We start from the raw sequence: 15,260 nt of genomic DNA, 5'->3' as shown, positions 1-15,260 counted from the left end.
TTTTTATTACTGGAAGATCAGGGGAGAGCGTGAATGCAGTCTCCCACTACCACAAATTATGCAGTCGAGTTTACTGCATTTGGGGAAATCGAAGGGGTCAGCACATCCGGAGTGCAATGGATAAGCCTCTCGCCCTGGGAAAACCACCTTTGTGATCATGGTATCTCCCCTGCCAGGTAAGTAGTTCTAATCTTTTTAAAAACTTTCTGTATCTCTCTGTGTGTGCCTATGAATGTAACTGCAAGTGTTCATAAAAACCGGAAGAGATGTCAGGCCTCTGGAGCTGGAGTCACAGAAGCTTATAAGCTTCCTGCTGTGGGTGCTGGGAACTGAACTAGGGCCCTGTGTAAGCATGCACTCTAGTTCTCAGTCAGATCTCCAGCCCTGTCTCATTCTAACTTTTAAACAGTTCTTTTCTTATTTTGGTCTTAAGAGAGTCAATATTTCTGGTGCATAATGGTCCTCTATACATATGTACATACACAGACATATATATATATATATATATATATATATATATATATCCTTAATATTTCTGTAAAATCAGTAATACGTTTTCCCTTTTTTCAGTAATTTGAGCTCTACCTCTCTGTTGTGGTTACCTAAAGTACTGCCAGAGAAAGGAGACTGCAGAGGGCCAGGGAAAGCTTCTGGAGGGGGAGACCCTGGGTAGGTGAGGCTGCCAGAAGAGATGACCAGAGAATTCCCTGGCATCTACTGTCTAAGGAGTTAAGACACTGCCCCAAGTTCTCACACCTGCGAGCAGTAATTCCAAAGCATTGTGTATCTCTGTACATAATCCTACAGTTAAATACAGCTTTATATTGACAAGTGAATCACTCTTGTCTACAACATTTATTTATTCCCAGGTCTGAAGCAAGACTCTGGCCAACACAGATTTCTATCCCTCTGAACTGCTGCTTCCTAGACAGGAAACACAGGTCATTTGTGCCATGAATCCTGCAAACTGCAATGGGTTCTGACCACCCCACTGCCAGTCTTCATACTGAATAATGTGGGCAACCCTGGAAGAGAATCCTGCCTCCCAAGGATAAATTCCAGGTTGTTTCTGGTCCCCACCTTCAGTGACCATTAGGAATGGCTGTTTGGGGCCCAGACTTACCGTGCATGCTGGAAGCGGTCACCTGGTGCAGGAGTGAAGCAATCACAGAGGGCACACATGTGCTTCAATTGTTTTATTATTCTTTATTGGTCCTACCATTGCGACTCTTCACCCAGGCCCACTTTTCCTATATGTGCTAGCTGTGGTCCGCCATTAGCCGTTTCCGAAGTCTTGGCTAGTCTCACCTTCCTATGCCTTCTCCTCACTTGGCCTCATTTTCTCAGAAACTGAAGGTATCCGCTCATTATATTGTTTTGGGTCTGTGTAAAGGTGCCTTGGCAGGAGAACATGCATATGATTTTTAAAATAAAGACCAACATTCTGACACTAAGGTAACACACAGAAAAAATACAGTACTTAGACATCATTGCAAATAAATACCCCATACAGATGATGTTATCTTAAATGTAACAATATTTTGTATGAATCAACACTGTAACAGAAGGCAAAGAGTCCCAACAACTAGGAATAAGAAATGCTCATTCCAGGAAACAGAATTCTTCAATTCCTCACAATTTATATTATTTTAATTTGTTCTTTTTTAGGCTGGAGGACAATTTCTCTTCCTCCACTAGTACCAATTTGACCACACCCTGAATCTCACTTAGCAAGTTTACTAAGGAGTCTTACTGACTTCTGTTTCCTGAAATTAACAGTGATTAGTTACACCAAGCAAGAGAGGATGCAATGTCTTACTTTCACATTTGCAAAGAATACTATGGCTAACCCCCTTCTCTACTCACATGCCGACTGCGCGGCTCTCCTGACGCCCTCAGCTCTTCACAAATGTGATGTCTGTACAGCTTGCTTAGCTTGTCCCATGAAGTCCATTTGGTTCCCAAAGCACAGTCCAAGTTTGTGTGTTTGTTTTTGTTTCTAAGCCCCTGAATTTGCATGTGAAGAATCACTGACTAACAGAGTTTTGCACAATCACTGTTCTCTCTCCCTCAATGAAGATGCCCAAGTACGAAGTGAGGCAGGTACCTGCTGGTCCACAATAGCCTTCAGCATTCCCAGCTAGCTCTCCGCTGCCCGTCCTGGAGACCTGACTCGGCTGGGACACCTCCCTGAACTGATGAAGGCACTACTGGCAATGGTTACTAACAAAGAGGTGTTGAAATAGAACACCTAAAAATCGACGGCTGTAGAATTTTCTAAGTGTACCACAATTTGGCACGACAACCAGAATAACAAAACAATTCCAATTTGGAATTTCACTGGTGCAGTTGTATAAAATTCTGTTAGTCAGTCATGCTTCACAATGTCCTAAAACCCAGAAAACTCTGGAATTTGTAGGTAATACTACTCATTCAATAATTTATGCTTTCAAGTGCCTATTACTGTTTTAACCAGAGCAAAGGTCAAGTTTTCTTCTTGTTACATTGAACTATTCCTAAGAATAATAATAATAATACAATATGAAAAAACCCCAGAATTGGAATACCCTGGATTTCTTAATGAACATGGCATTTAAAATCTGTAATTTCAAACATGAACCACAATGCCGTGTCCTCTAAAGGCTGCTGAACCACAGCGTGGATACACTGGCCAGCTCCTCGCCGGGTCGGAGCTTCACCCGCAGTCTAGCTACACACCATGGAGCACAGCTCTACCTTGTGCTGATGCGGGTCAACACACCAGAGCTAGGACGGACAGCTACAGGACCACGAGCACAGACCACGGCATTGGAGACCGTCTCTATGCAAGGAATTAAGGAAGCAAATATAATATCAAAATATCAAAAGTGCACAGGTTGATCGGATAAAAAAGGAGCATGTGTAATAAGTAGAGCCTGTGGCAGTCGTTCAGCAGGCCCTAGAGAGCCTGATGGCGGCTGTGGAAGCAGGTTCTTCGGCCACACAGAGACCTTTCCAAGCAGCAGCTTGCAGCATTCTCAATAGTAAAGCTTTTTTTTTTTTCCCTCCTATTAAAAACTTGGGGAACACTATTTTGAAAAGAATTACAGTGGCATATCCAAACATTTCTAAGTGGACTTTAGGCTGCCCTTCCTTCCTCTGCATGGGCCACAGGAGGGGAGGGGGAAGGGCTGCAGTGTGACAGGGCCGGGTGGCCGCGTCCTCCCAGCAGCTACTCTACAGCTGAAAACAGGAGAAAACAAGACAGCATTAGAAATCAGTCGTGTGCCACTTCCTGCTCACTGACAGCTAAAGCTCTTGTTCTGGGAGTGAGCGAGCACATTAGTTGGCAGAGAAGGCTTGCATGTGTGTTAGGGGATGGGGCTCCAAGTGTCCACAAAGCCCCATACAGTATAAGAGAAGCTGCATTTCTGGCCCAAAGAAAAAGAAAGGCAGAAGGTGGGTGGGCATGCGGGCAGCCATTCCCAGGATGGTCATGCAAGGGACACATATGGCCTGTCCTACTCCCAGTGTACGATTGTGTGGTGCCTAGAGTCTGAGCAGACAGGGACACCCCAGGCACCAGAAGAAGGAAAGAGAAAACTGTTTGAGAGACTACAGGGCCCCATACTAGGGAGCAACTGTTCCACACCATGAAAGATGCCTTTCCACAGAGAGAAACAGCCAAGCAGCTGTCATGGGAGATGGGAGTCTCAAGACTAGATGCCTCATGGGGACTGGGAAAGAAATACTGAGCAGTCCTGCTTCACAACTCACTAAAGTACGTACCTGATGCCACAGCTCTGCACTGACAGAGCATCTGGAAAAGGAGAGCCCTCGGTGACCTTTCTTCCTTCTACAGTATCCCTAAACTGCACTGAGAACCACACAACTCTTACCTGCTGGGGCTGAGTACAGCTCCAGACCACAAAAAGCCCCCCTAGCACACAGCTGGGCTCTACTGTACTGTGCAGTTTGGTAGAGCACTAATAGTTCTCAAAACACTGCTCCTCTGGGTCTCACAACTTCTAGGAAAAGACCCAAACACAAGCTGCGGATCTCAAAGGGCCAAAGAACAGGCTCTGTGCCAAGGATCAGGGTCTGACCAGGCACTTGGAACACTTTCTCATCAAAAAAGGAAACCTAGGACCTGAGGCCCTGCCAACTTGTCACCTCTCAGGGCAGAGTAGTATGCAGATCTGAGACGAGACCCTAGGGCAGCCACGCTGTCTGCCTGGACTCTGGTTATTGTGTCTGAAGTGTGGAGGCTCACTGCAGAACGCAGGCTCTCCATTCCCTCTGGGACTGGGGAAGACGTTCTGCATTTCTGTCCTGAAAGTGGTTAGCAGTGAGATGCTGCACAGACTACAAGGAAATTTCATGAAACTACGCCAACCATAGAGAGCTAACCCTAGGTTAGTCCTATGATGCAGGCTAGAGCCTCACAAAAACTGCTTTCAAGTGTTGATATCAGACACATGCGAGGAACATGCAAGTTTCAACTCAGGTTCTGCCCCTGTGAGTGCCCAGGGAGGAACTCCCTTGGGTTCGCCTAACAGTACCTGGAGGCCCTGGAAAACTCTTCCACCCCACTGTCTTCCACAGAGGTGTGCAGCTCCACCCCTACCTTTGATACCAGCATCCCAAAAGACGGCAACTGACATGGGATATCCTGGGGGAGGGGGGTGGCGGGGCGGGGCTGTGGAGTAAAAAGCAGTACAAAGCTCAAAGTCTCCTGGTGACAGATGTACCCCAATGCTGCCACTCGCCTAGAATGTCGCCCTCTGTGCGTTAGTCACGTTAAGACCAGCCTAGCACTGCTGTCCCGCTGCTGCATCTGGGTTAGTTGAGGTGAAGCAGACGTTAGCGGCGTGCGGCGCCCCACAGCCCTAATCACAGTAAATGCTGTGCTTCTCGCTGCAGAACACCTGGTTGGCCAGCCCAGCGCCCTCTGCCCTCTCGCTGGCACAGGCGCAGGTGTGACTTACACTCGGGGTGGCTGGCTTGGCCTTGGAGGTGGCCTTGTTGCGGCCTCTGCGGGCCTGCTCGTGGTCCAGCTCCAGCAGCTCCAAACGCTGGGTGAGCGCCAGCTTCTGCTGGATGGCCATGCGCAGCAGGGAGTTAAGAGTCTTCTTCTCGTCCTCCGCGGCTGCCAGCTGCCGCTGCATCTCATCCAGCTGTGTGATGTACTCGTCACACCTGTGGAGACAACGCACAGTTGAGAGGCTAGATGAGGGAGAGCAGGCCCCAGGTGTCCCACTCCAGGGCATCTCTCATGCGGAGCCTGAGATGGGGCCAGAGCTAGTGAAGCTTCCTCCGGTTCCTATTGCAAAGGCTCCTTTGGAAAAAGACCATGACTAGGAAAGAGAGGCAGTGCTCAAACAGAATAGTAGGGTTACCTTCAATTTTCAATGTTACTGCATTTATTTCTTTGCAGGGAGAGAGGGCAGAAGGAATGGGGTGTGCCGGCTAGTTTCTATAACCTGACACAGAGACTATAGTCATGAACCTCAATTGAGAAAACACCCCACCAGACTGGCCTTCAGGTAAGCCAGTGATACATTCTCTCAGTTAGTGATATGTGAACACCCAGCTTACCATGGCGGCGCCATCCCTGGGTCCTGGGTGCTATAAGAAAGCAAGCTGAGCAAGCCATGAGAGCAAGTCAGTAAGCAGCACCCCTTCATGGCCCCTACATCAGCTCCTGCCCTAACTTCCCTGGGCTGATTAACTAGAAGCTATCAGGTAAAATAAAAACTCCCCAAGTTGTTTTGGGCAATGGTATTTTATTACAGCAATAGAAACCCTAAGACATGGGGGTGTTTGTTTGCAGGCTTGAAGTATTTCTGATAAGCAATGCTTGGCACTCATCCATCTGACTTTCTTCCAGTAAGATCTCTCCCACTTTAAGAACAAAAAGGTGTCTCAGATACTGAGACATCACTAGCTCCCAGGATCTGGGTGTAAAAAGAGAGCGGACTGAGCTTGATCCTATTGCAAACTATATCTGGTGGCAGTAAACCTGTGCTGAGTGGCAATCAGAGCCAGGAAGGTGTGCAGCACGCAGCACTCCACCCCATTGTGTGGAGGAAGAGAGCCTGCCCAAGGATCCCTGGGTGACACCAGCACGCGTGTCTAGTTGGGGTCTGGTAGAAACTTAAGACACTGTGCAGGTCAACCACTGGTCAGGTGGTAGGCACATGGTAGGCACATGGGCTCTAAGCATTGCCCTTTTGCCACCCATGGCCCTGATTTACCCATACCCAGCTGGTGCCTGAGAGCACCCCTCAGAGAATACATACTGTCTTCCAAACATACTGTTTGAAGTCCCCAATACACCAGAAAAGTCAGGTCTTTAAACAGAACAAGTTTCAAAAGTTAAATGATTTGTACAAGATGCTGAGGAATCACAAGAATTCTTTCCTAATCCCACCAAGGGGTGGGGTGGGTTGGGCTGCAGAGGGAAGATGAGCTCCATGAGTTCTAGGCCAGCCTGATCCACATAGCGAGTTCCAGGGCTACATAGTGAGACTCTCTCGAAAAAAATTTTTTTTCCCCTAAGATCCAGTAGGAAACGTCCAGAAAAATGCTAGACTCTTCTGCTTGTGCCTGCCCTAGCAGGACCTACCTGTGGGGATGCTAAGAGGCTGGGAGCAGCTGGGCTGGAGGGAGGGAAATGGGTCCCTGGCCCATCTGGTCTCAGCTTCTTCACACTTTATGGGAAACCGCCAGATATTCCAATTGCAGTGCTCAGCCTTGCCATCTACACACTGTCATTCCAACATTGAGCAGCAGGTGGCACCACCTGTCTTTGGAGGGTGATAGGCAGGGGCCTTGTTTTCCACTCATAGACTGTTCTTTCCCAGCCTGGAAAACCTTAAGAGGTCCCCAGGCCACAGGAAGAACCCCCATGGGAGAGGAAGAAAAGCTGCACACCCCCAGGCCTAATGCTCCCTTGCTCCTTCCCTAAAAGGAAAGCTGGAAATGGATGGCAAACTGATGAGTTGGAACCCTGACAAAGTCCTGCTACAGGAGAGAAATAACAAACTAGTCTGGGCCTCATCTATCACCACTGGACTAAAACTAGATCTCACAATTGTACTTCCCATGCCCAGAGCTCACTCCCTTAGCCCTTTGCTTCTAGGACTCCTATGCTCAAAGCACAAGAAACTGAACCTCCAGGTTAAATAGGGAAATTAAAACCCCATTTCTAGGGGCCACAGGAGTAGGGAAATGGATGCATTCCTCTGCTGAATGTCTGCCTAAATGGCACCTGCCAGCTCTGCTCCACACTTGGGCACCTGCCTACAAGAGGCACCGAGGCTGAGGTGCAGCCACCTGAGGGCCCTGGCACTTCTCAGTCAGGGTGGGCAGTCCCACATACATGCTGAGACCAGGCTAGAGGCTGTAGTCTCCAAACCTTGTGCTGTGTTGGGGGTCCTGCAGGACTCAGTAAAGAGGCAAGAGGTACAGGTAACAGGTAGCCCTAGGAGAGAAAGAGGCTGCAGAAGAGAGTGTGTCACTAGTGGTGCAGGTACCTGGTGGCAAACATGGCACGCAGAGAGGAGAAGGTGGCGGCGTCTTCCTTGAGGGCCTTGAGCTCATTCCGTAGCTTCATCATGGTCTCTGTCACCATGGCCTTCTCATTCTCATACTTGCTCTTCAGGTTAGCAAGGGCCACTTCAGCCGTCTGAGGACAGAGAAGAATGAGGTGGGGTGGTAAAGGGTGCAAGCTGCTCAAGGGAAGCCCTGGATACAAGGTGGAAACCCTGGGTCCAAGGTGGTGCTGGTGTCAATGAAAAAGTCTCTGGAAAAAAATTTCTCTCATGCAGCTGTAGGGACAAAATGATAGCCATGCTCCTGCAGGCCAGTCTGCCTCAGTAAGTCCCACCTTTAACCCTGATTAGCAGGGAAGAATGAGGTACCATAGACCCTCTCCTGGAGAACCCAGGGGGAACTAGGACCACTGCTCTGTTACTGCAGCATAAGAAGCTGTAAGGTGGACAGAAGCAGCAGTTCTTGATTGAGAAGCTCTAGTTAAAACACCCTCTAATCCCTACACTCACTCCACCCCCTGGCTGGAAGCTCTGAGGAAGGAGACACCAGGAGACTAAAGCTACAAGGTGATGCACAGGCCTAGGCGCCCTCCCAGGGGGCTCTCACCTGCTTGTTGGCCTTGAGCACAGTACGGAGTGTGGTGATCTGCTCCCGCTTGGTACTCAGCAGTGACTTCAGCTTGAGAATCTCTTCCATTAGTGCTTCCTTGTCCTTGTCCACAGCAGGGCCCAGCTCCTGTGAGGCAATCCGCTGCCGGGACAGTTCAGTTGTACGGTCTACGGCTGCTTGCAGGTGCTTGATCTGGTCTCGGATGATGGCAATCAGGTTGTAGATGTTCATGGGTTCCCGGCGGGGGTCACTCAATGGTGACGGCAATGAAGAGCTGGGTGAAGGGCTGTTGTCCCCATTCCCACCATCTGCTCTGCTCACCTCTGTAGCCAACAGCCCCTTGGGCAAAAGGACAGGTGAACGGCGCCCACGGCCCTCGGGGCTGGTGCGGCCAGCCTTGCCCTGGCCCTCACGGTAATAGTCCAGCATGACACGATTGGGCGTCTCGTTGTTACACATGCACACGTGGTGGTAGAGGTTGGCCAGCTCCTCACTGAAGGTCACCAGCTCATCCTGAGCCACATTCAGGCTGCCCTGGGTCTCACCAGCCACATCGCTCACCTTCTTCAACTCCTTTTCCAGCTGGGCCAGCAGCTCTCGGTCCTGGTGGCTAGCCTTCTCCAGCAGAGAGATCTTCTCAGTGAGTGCCTGACCCTCAGCCTCATAGCGGCCCTTTTCTTCTGCATGCTGGGCTTCACGAGCTTCGTGTGTATTGCGCAGTGCCTTGAGCTGCTCCCGGAGTTCACCAGCCTCAGCCACAGCCACATGGTACTTGCAGGCCAGGATCTCAGGCCCATTGATGTCCACCTCATAGTAGTCACCATCTTCGTGGCTATCACGGTCCTTCTCATTATCCAGGGAAGTCTGTCGCTCCTTTCCAGCCTGCAGGCGCCGGAGGGCACTAAGGTTCTCTGAGAGACGACTCACCTTCTCCTGTTGCTCAGAGAGGGTTCCCCGAGCCTGCTCCAGCTGCTTCTGTGTGTCCTGCAGTGTTGCCAGCAGGCCCACCTTCTCCCGCTCCATCTGCAAAGGAAAACAGGTCAATAGGCTTAGAAGACTCCGGGGTAACCAAACAACATCCCAGGCTAAGCCAAATGGGTCATGGGCTACGCAAATTCCCTGGTCATGCCACTAGTTGACAGCAGACTGGACAGAATTCACCACAAAGACCATGACTATCACCAACAATAGTGGTCATCCATAAAAGTTCACTAAACGTGCTGCGGAGGAGCTGGGCTTCAAATGTGGAACTCTGGGTCCAGGGAATGCTGGCAGGGTCCTTAAGTGCTCAGCTCTCTGCCACTTTCCTTTCTCATGTTGTTCTCATTTATAGATGTATGGCCCTGTTAAGACTCTAGCTGTAGTCTATAGGTAGGAGTTAAGTGAGGGACAGGTCACCTCACCCATACATGATTTGGGTAGCAAAGGGAGAAACATGGATACCAAGGTACTAAATCTTACACAATAATCAGGAACCTACTCCTTTGGGATACTACTCATTACCAGTAAGAATTTCACTTGTGGTATGAAGAAGTTAAGGCAGCCACATGTCACAAAAGCACCTCTTGCACTAGGTGTACAGTCCTGCCAGCATTGCAAAAGGCCTGGGGAGTGAGAGGGGAGAAGCACGAGGCCCCAGTGGCTCACCTGCACCAGCTGCTGTTTCAGCTTCTGGATCTCAGAGATGTGGAGCTCACTGAGCAGGTCAGAAACAAGGCTGGGGGAGGGTGGGGCCAGGCCATCCTTCCTGGGTGTAGATGTCTTGTTGTCCAAGGATGATTTGACCAAGCCACTGTGCTCAAAGCCATTGAGCAGGGCTTCGGCATCGTTGCTGGGCTCAGCAGTGACAGCATCATCGCTGAACTTGAGGCCGTCTAAGGAGACCTGCAGGTGGCTGGTATAGAAGGAATCGTTGATGCTCATGTAGTGCGACAACTCCTTGCGTAGGTTATTCTTCTGCTCCCGCTCTGTCTTCAGCGTCTCCAGCGCCTCCTCCAACTGCCGTTCAGAGATCTCCTTAAGCCGAATGGCATCCTCTAGCTGGCTGTTGAGGTACTCTGTCTCCTCCTCCAGGCGCTTGATTTCATGCTTGAGACCCTCAAATTCTACCTAGAGAATAATGCAAATACTCTCACGTCAAGGCAGTATAGAGGCTTCACTCAGGTTAGTCTATAAGGACAATGTCAGAACACCACCTCCCCCAAGCAAGGACACACACAGAATGAAATGCCACTCTCTGCAGAGAGCAGTGGCTGTAGTTAAGGCCACTTCCTATTTGGAGCAAGACAGGTGCTAGGAGGGGTTCCAGAGCACTAGAAGCAACAGAGACTTACAGCCCCACTGCCAGGAACAGTGTGCCTGGAGTGTGCACATGGAACCTGCAATGCCACTGCTAAGGACTCACCACAGAGGCCACCAAATTCCTATTATGTTTCTGAGAATCAGTACCAGTATGTACTGATTCTATAAAAGTACTCAGTTTACATTAACAGTTAGCCAAACCTCTCTTTATTAGATGTGTGTACATCTGGGTGTGTGCATGATGGGTGTGTGTAGTTGCCCACATCACTGTGTACAGTGGGGGATCTCTCTTTCCATTTTACATGTTTGAGCTGAGCTCAGGTCACAAGGCCTGCACTGTAAATAAATGCCTTTACCCACTGAGCCACTTCACTAGCCATAACCAGGTATTTTAAGGCACATAAAATAGATTCTTTGCTGTGTGCTATAACCACTATTCTGAATTATATTTCAAAAGAAACAAATCAGACTTGCCCTCCAGGCTGAATGCCTCAGCACCGAGCCCTCAGGAATGCAGACTTGAGAGAACTAAAAAGTGAGTGGAAAAGCCTAACTGGTCTTGTTAATGCAACATGATTTAGGAGTGGACAAAGAAAAAGTAACTGAAGTCAATGCTTAATGTGAGGCTCAGGGTTTGTGGGCATTTATGAAAATATCTTACTGTAACAGTAAGGAAGTAAAATGAATGAATCTCTCTGGGTTTGGGATTAGAAGGAAAACCTGGTACCATATCATAAGTGTGCCCGTACTGCAGTGCCCCGAATGGGGGTGAGGAACCTCAGACAGAGAAAGACTCCATTCAGGGTGGGGTCTCCTGGAGGTTCAGTTTTTTCTCCTCAGGGCACTGTGGGCAGAAGTACCAGTCAATGCCCAATGGCACCTCATGCTTATGAGCTACAGGCTGGAGCTACAAGCCCTGCTCCTGTGGTTATTCAGCACCAGAATCCATCCCTTGACTGCTGTACAAACACAAAAGCTTCTACCCTGACACACCAGCTTCCTCATGCATGGGATAAATGCTGGGTCCCTGATGGTGAGCCCTCAACAGTAAGATGATCGGGTGTTAAAGGGTTCTAACAAAAGCAGAGACAACACCCATGGCATCTGGGGGTAAAGTCTAGGATTTCCTGAGAAGAAAGAAGTTCCCTGCTGCCTACAGATCCTAGGGCATCTCTGAACATGGGGTGCATGTTCAGGTGCTATGTGGTTCTTAGCCTTACCCATCCAGAACTCCCTAATCTCTGCCACAGGCAGAGGGTACATCCTCCATCCCTACAACAGGCAGAGTCATGGCAGTATTTCAGGCTTCATGGTCAGTCTCTGGGGGTTTTAGTACAGCTGGTTCATCTATTTGAGTTTCCCCCATACCTTGGTGATGTGGAACACTGTCCTCCAGGCATGACATGGCCCTTGCTGTCTCGAAATCAGAGCAGCCATGATTACCCAGCTCGGAGACCCTCACAAGATCAAGCCTATACACATGCTCTCATAGAAGGAAGGGTAAAGTGCATTAGACCCTCACCCAAGAGTCTAGCCACTCCCTCCCTCCTGTACCCTGCCCCCTAATCCTGCCAGAGCTATTTCAGAGGCTGTTAGAGTAGACAGGGAACAGAGGCTAAATGAAGAGAGAACTCCATCTAGCAACTGTTAGAAGTCATCACCCATGCCCCTGTAACCCCTCACCTATGCTCCTGTGACCCCTCACCTATGTCCCTGCAAGTAACCCCTCACTTATGCCCCTGTGACCCTTCACCCATATTCCTCTGATTAGTCCTCGGTCATGCCCCTGTGAGTAAGCTCAATATTGTCACTGGTTCACCAAGGTAGATTTTCTGGTATGCCGTCAGTACCTATCTCTGCTAAGCAGAAACAGACTCCCCAGGAAGAATCATGCTACACTTAGCCTGGGAAATTGTCATACTAAAGGCCTTGTTTCATGCTCTTGCAGTGCTAGGTGCTGTGAGCTTTATTCCCATCTCCACTTTGGAGGTACCACTGGTCCTGGCCTCAGGTATGTGGACCATGGCAGAGAAGGGGAAGATGGGTGAATGAAAGGACTGAGATGCCCAGAGGTGACTCTACTCTGGAGACTCGCCTGGTTCTGCCTGAGCACAGACACTTGTTTCTGCAGGCTGATGTTCTCCTCCTCCAGCTCTGAATAGTCCTGAAGTAGACGGGCCTCCCGGAACTTGTACTCCTTGATGTCATCTCGCAGGCGACTGCGCTGGATCTCCACATTCTGGTTGATCTGCAGGGGCAGAGAAAGAAGCTGTGTGGGTAACTTCTATAGCTGGCCCTAGCACTTGTACTTCCAAGTATCATAGGGGGCTCAGCACAGCCAGGAGAGAAGCCCAGAGCAGTGGGCTTTGTGCAGAGCAGAAGACAGTCCACGGTCAGACCCCTTCTACTTCTCTAGGTGTGGAACTTCAGGCAAGTGACCCAACCTGTTCTAACCCTGCTGAGCTCTGCAGGCTCCAGGTGTTCACCTAATTGAAGCAGTAAGAGAGAACAGGGAGGTGGGGTTTGCAGTATGCAGCTGAATTAGGAGGCGAGTTTAGCTAATCAAGGTAGGAGCCATCTATAAGGGAAGCAGTCTTCAGGCCATTAACATCAGGCAGAGGCATTTTCTGCACACGGTCAGCAATCAATCATATTTGGACTAGAGGAAGACGTTGCCATCCTTCTAAGCTTCACTAGGAAGGCTTTGCCATTCTCCTGGACCTGAGCAAGGCACTGCACTGGTGTCTCTAACATGGCCATGCCCATGTCACACAATACACTTCACTCAAGACTTTGCTCATGCCCTAACTCTGACACCTTTGTTCCATCTGCAAGATGGGGCCCTCTGAGTGGTAAACTGGTAAGTGGGGCAGCGCTGGGGTTCATTTGCATATGTCTAGACCAGAGAATGAAGCACACCCACACAGAACCCTGCACATCCAGGTGGATGAGACCCAAGTACCCACTGGTAAGTGAGTGGGTACACAAAGCATAGTCTGTCTATGCAATGCAAGGTTATTCAGCCACACTATGGGATGTAGTCTTGACACTTGCTACAACACGAATGAGTGTAAAGACATTCTGCTAAGTCAAAGAAGCCTCAAAGAGGCCATGCACTGTATGATTGCATTTATAAGATAGATCCAGAACAGGAGAGTAGACTAGTGAGGCCAAAGAGGGGTTTGAGAGAACTGGAATAATGAAATACTCTAAAATTAATTGAAAGGCAGGAAAGTGTATCAGTGGCAGAGGGCTTGCCCAACACTAAATACAAGGCCCTGTGTTTGATCCTCAGCACCATAAAAGAAAAACAACTGTAGGATGGTACACACCTATGACCATATAGATACTGAAGGGACAGTGATAGGGACAACAGAGCAGTGGGGCTGGAATTGTTGCTCAGGGTTTTGGAGCAGGTGTGCTGTTGGGTCTAGGGAGGCCATCGAGCATTAGGAACAGGGATTGGAAGCAACCCTGGAGCACATTTTTAAGAGAGTTGTATGGGATGTGTACCATCTCAATAAAGCTGCTGAAAGCTAGTTTCTGTCTCCAAGTCATGTGTGAAGAGCTGGGAAGACTGTCACAAAGAGAGGCTAGTGAAGGGCCAAAAGGAGCACAACAAACCCCAGACTGTGGGACCACTCACCCTGCACTGCCTGCACTGATCCAGGAGCCTCCGCCCTACACACTTAGAGCCACATCATCCTCTACTGTCTTTGCCATCCTATACGTTGTAGGTTGTTCAGCAAATCCCTGACCTCTGCTCACTGGCTGCAGACCGCTTTCAAACTGTGACTAATGGAGATGTTTTCCACACACCACCAATGGTCCTTAAAGAACCCCCATATCCTCCCTGCTCCATGCTTACTTCTCATTCCTGCTCCCAAAGCTCAGATGGCCTTCCCAGAACAACAACACACCTGCTCTAGATCCCTGAAGAAGCAGCCAGGCCCACAGCTCTGTCCTCACCAGCACTGTCTCCTCAGCATCTACAGGAATTGCTCCTGATCACATTTGTCTGTTCATCTTAAGGCCATATGCTTCATAAGATGCCATACAGAAGGAGACACAAGACAGTAATGTTGGATCAGTGAAACAAAATAATACCATGCAAATGAAGAGGAGGAGGAAGAGGAGGAAGAGGGGAGGAGGGAGAGAAGGAAGGGAGGAGGAAAAAGAGGAGGAAGAAGAGGGGGAGAAAGAGGAGGGGAGGAGGAAAAGGAGCAGAAGAAGCAGCAGCAGCGCCACCATCATAGCCATAGCCGCAGCAGCCACAGCAGCCGCACTGCCATGTATTGGCGCACATCTTTAGTTCCAGCACTCAGAAGGCAGAGGCAGGCAGATCTGCGTAGGCTCGAAGCCAGCCTGGTCTACAAAGTGAGTTCCAGGGCAAATGGGCTACATAGAGAAACCCAGGAAGGAGGGTCGGGGAGGGAGAGAGGGAGAGGGAACCCAACAGAAAGTGGAAGAGAGTAACACGTGGCAGGCACTACAATAAATGCTTAGCACTCAAAACTAAGACTTAGTTCATAATCCATGAAGATAGGCACACCCTTCTCATTAAGTGACTATGGAACTGACACCAGAAGAAATGGATGCCACAGAAAAAGTAAGAGAAGGCCAAAGGGTGACAGAGCATCACAAGGGAGAAGGTGAGGAAGATACATGCTGGAGAGGAACAGCCCCAAGCACAGCTACAATGGAGGCGAGAACACAGACTCCTCCTGAAGGCCTGGGGTGCTATACCAGTGGAAGCACACCCGGGCTCTCTACAACCACACCTGGATGGAGCTCCAAGAAGGGTCTAGGAGGAA

The 15,260-nt window shown here is 49.5% G+C and overlaps 1 protein-coding gene and 1 non-coding gene across 3 annotated transcripts in view; both read right to left on the bottom strand.

Moving 5' to 3' along the window:
• Nucleotides 1-18: 18 nt before the first annotated feature.
• Nucleotides 19-184, bottom strand: LOC116082948. The gene has a single exon (XR_004115550.1). It is a non-coding gene; the product is annotated as a U1 spliceosomal RNA (small nuclear RNA).
• A 997-nt stretch (nucleotides 185-1,181) lies between these two features.
• Bicd2 (BICD cargo adaptor 2) overlaps nucleotides 1,182-15,260 on the bottom strand; it is a 48,290-nt gene continuing 34,211 nt past the window's right edge. Inside the window, exons 3-8 of one of the 2 annotated variants that reach the window (XM_031358337.1) lie at nucleotides 12,542-12,694; nucleotides 9,793-10,254; nucleotides 8,143-9,168; nucleotides 7,518-7,669; nucleotides 4,968-5,178; nucleotides 1,182-3,222 (exon numbers count right to left, since the gene is read on the bottom strand). In XM_031358337.1, coding sequence (XP_031214197.1) covers nucleotides 3,217-3,222; nucleotides 4,968-5,178; nucleotides 7,518-7,669; nucleotides 8,143-9,168; nucleotides 9,793-10,254; nucleotides 12,542-12,694 — 2,010 coding nt within the window. In that variant the 3' untranslated portion in view covers nucleotides 1,182-3,216. Of the gene's footprint in view, nucleotides 5,179-7,517; nucleotides 7,670-8,142; nucleotides 9,169-9,792; nucleotides 10,255-12,541; nucleotides 12,695-15,260 lie in introns of both variants that reach the window. The other variant, XM_031358336.1, reaches the window with a different exon arrangement.

This window comes from Mastomys coucha, unplaced genomic scaffold (assembly GCF_008632895.1).
Source record: "Mastomys coucha isolate ucsf_1 unplaced genomic scaffold, UCSF_Mcou_1 pScaffold7, whole genome shotgun sequence".
In the NCBI taxonomy this organism is placed as follows: domain Eukaryota; kingdom Metazoa; phylum Chordata; class Mammalia; order Rodentia; family Muridae; genus Mastomys; species Mastomys coucha.
Note: the sequence above shows the minus strand (reverse complement) of the source record. Positions and strands in the feature narration are given on the sequence as shown.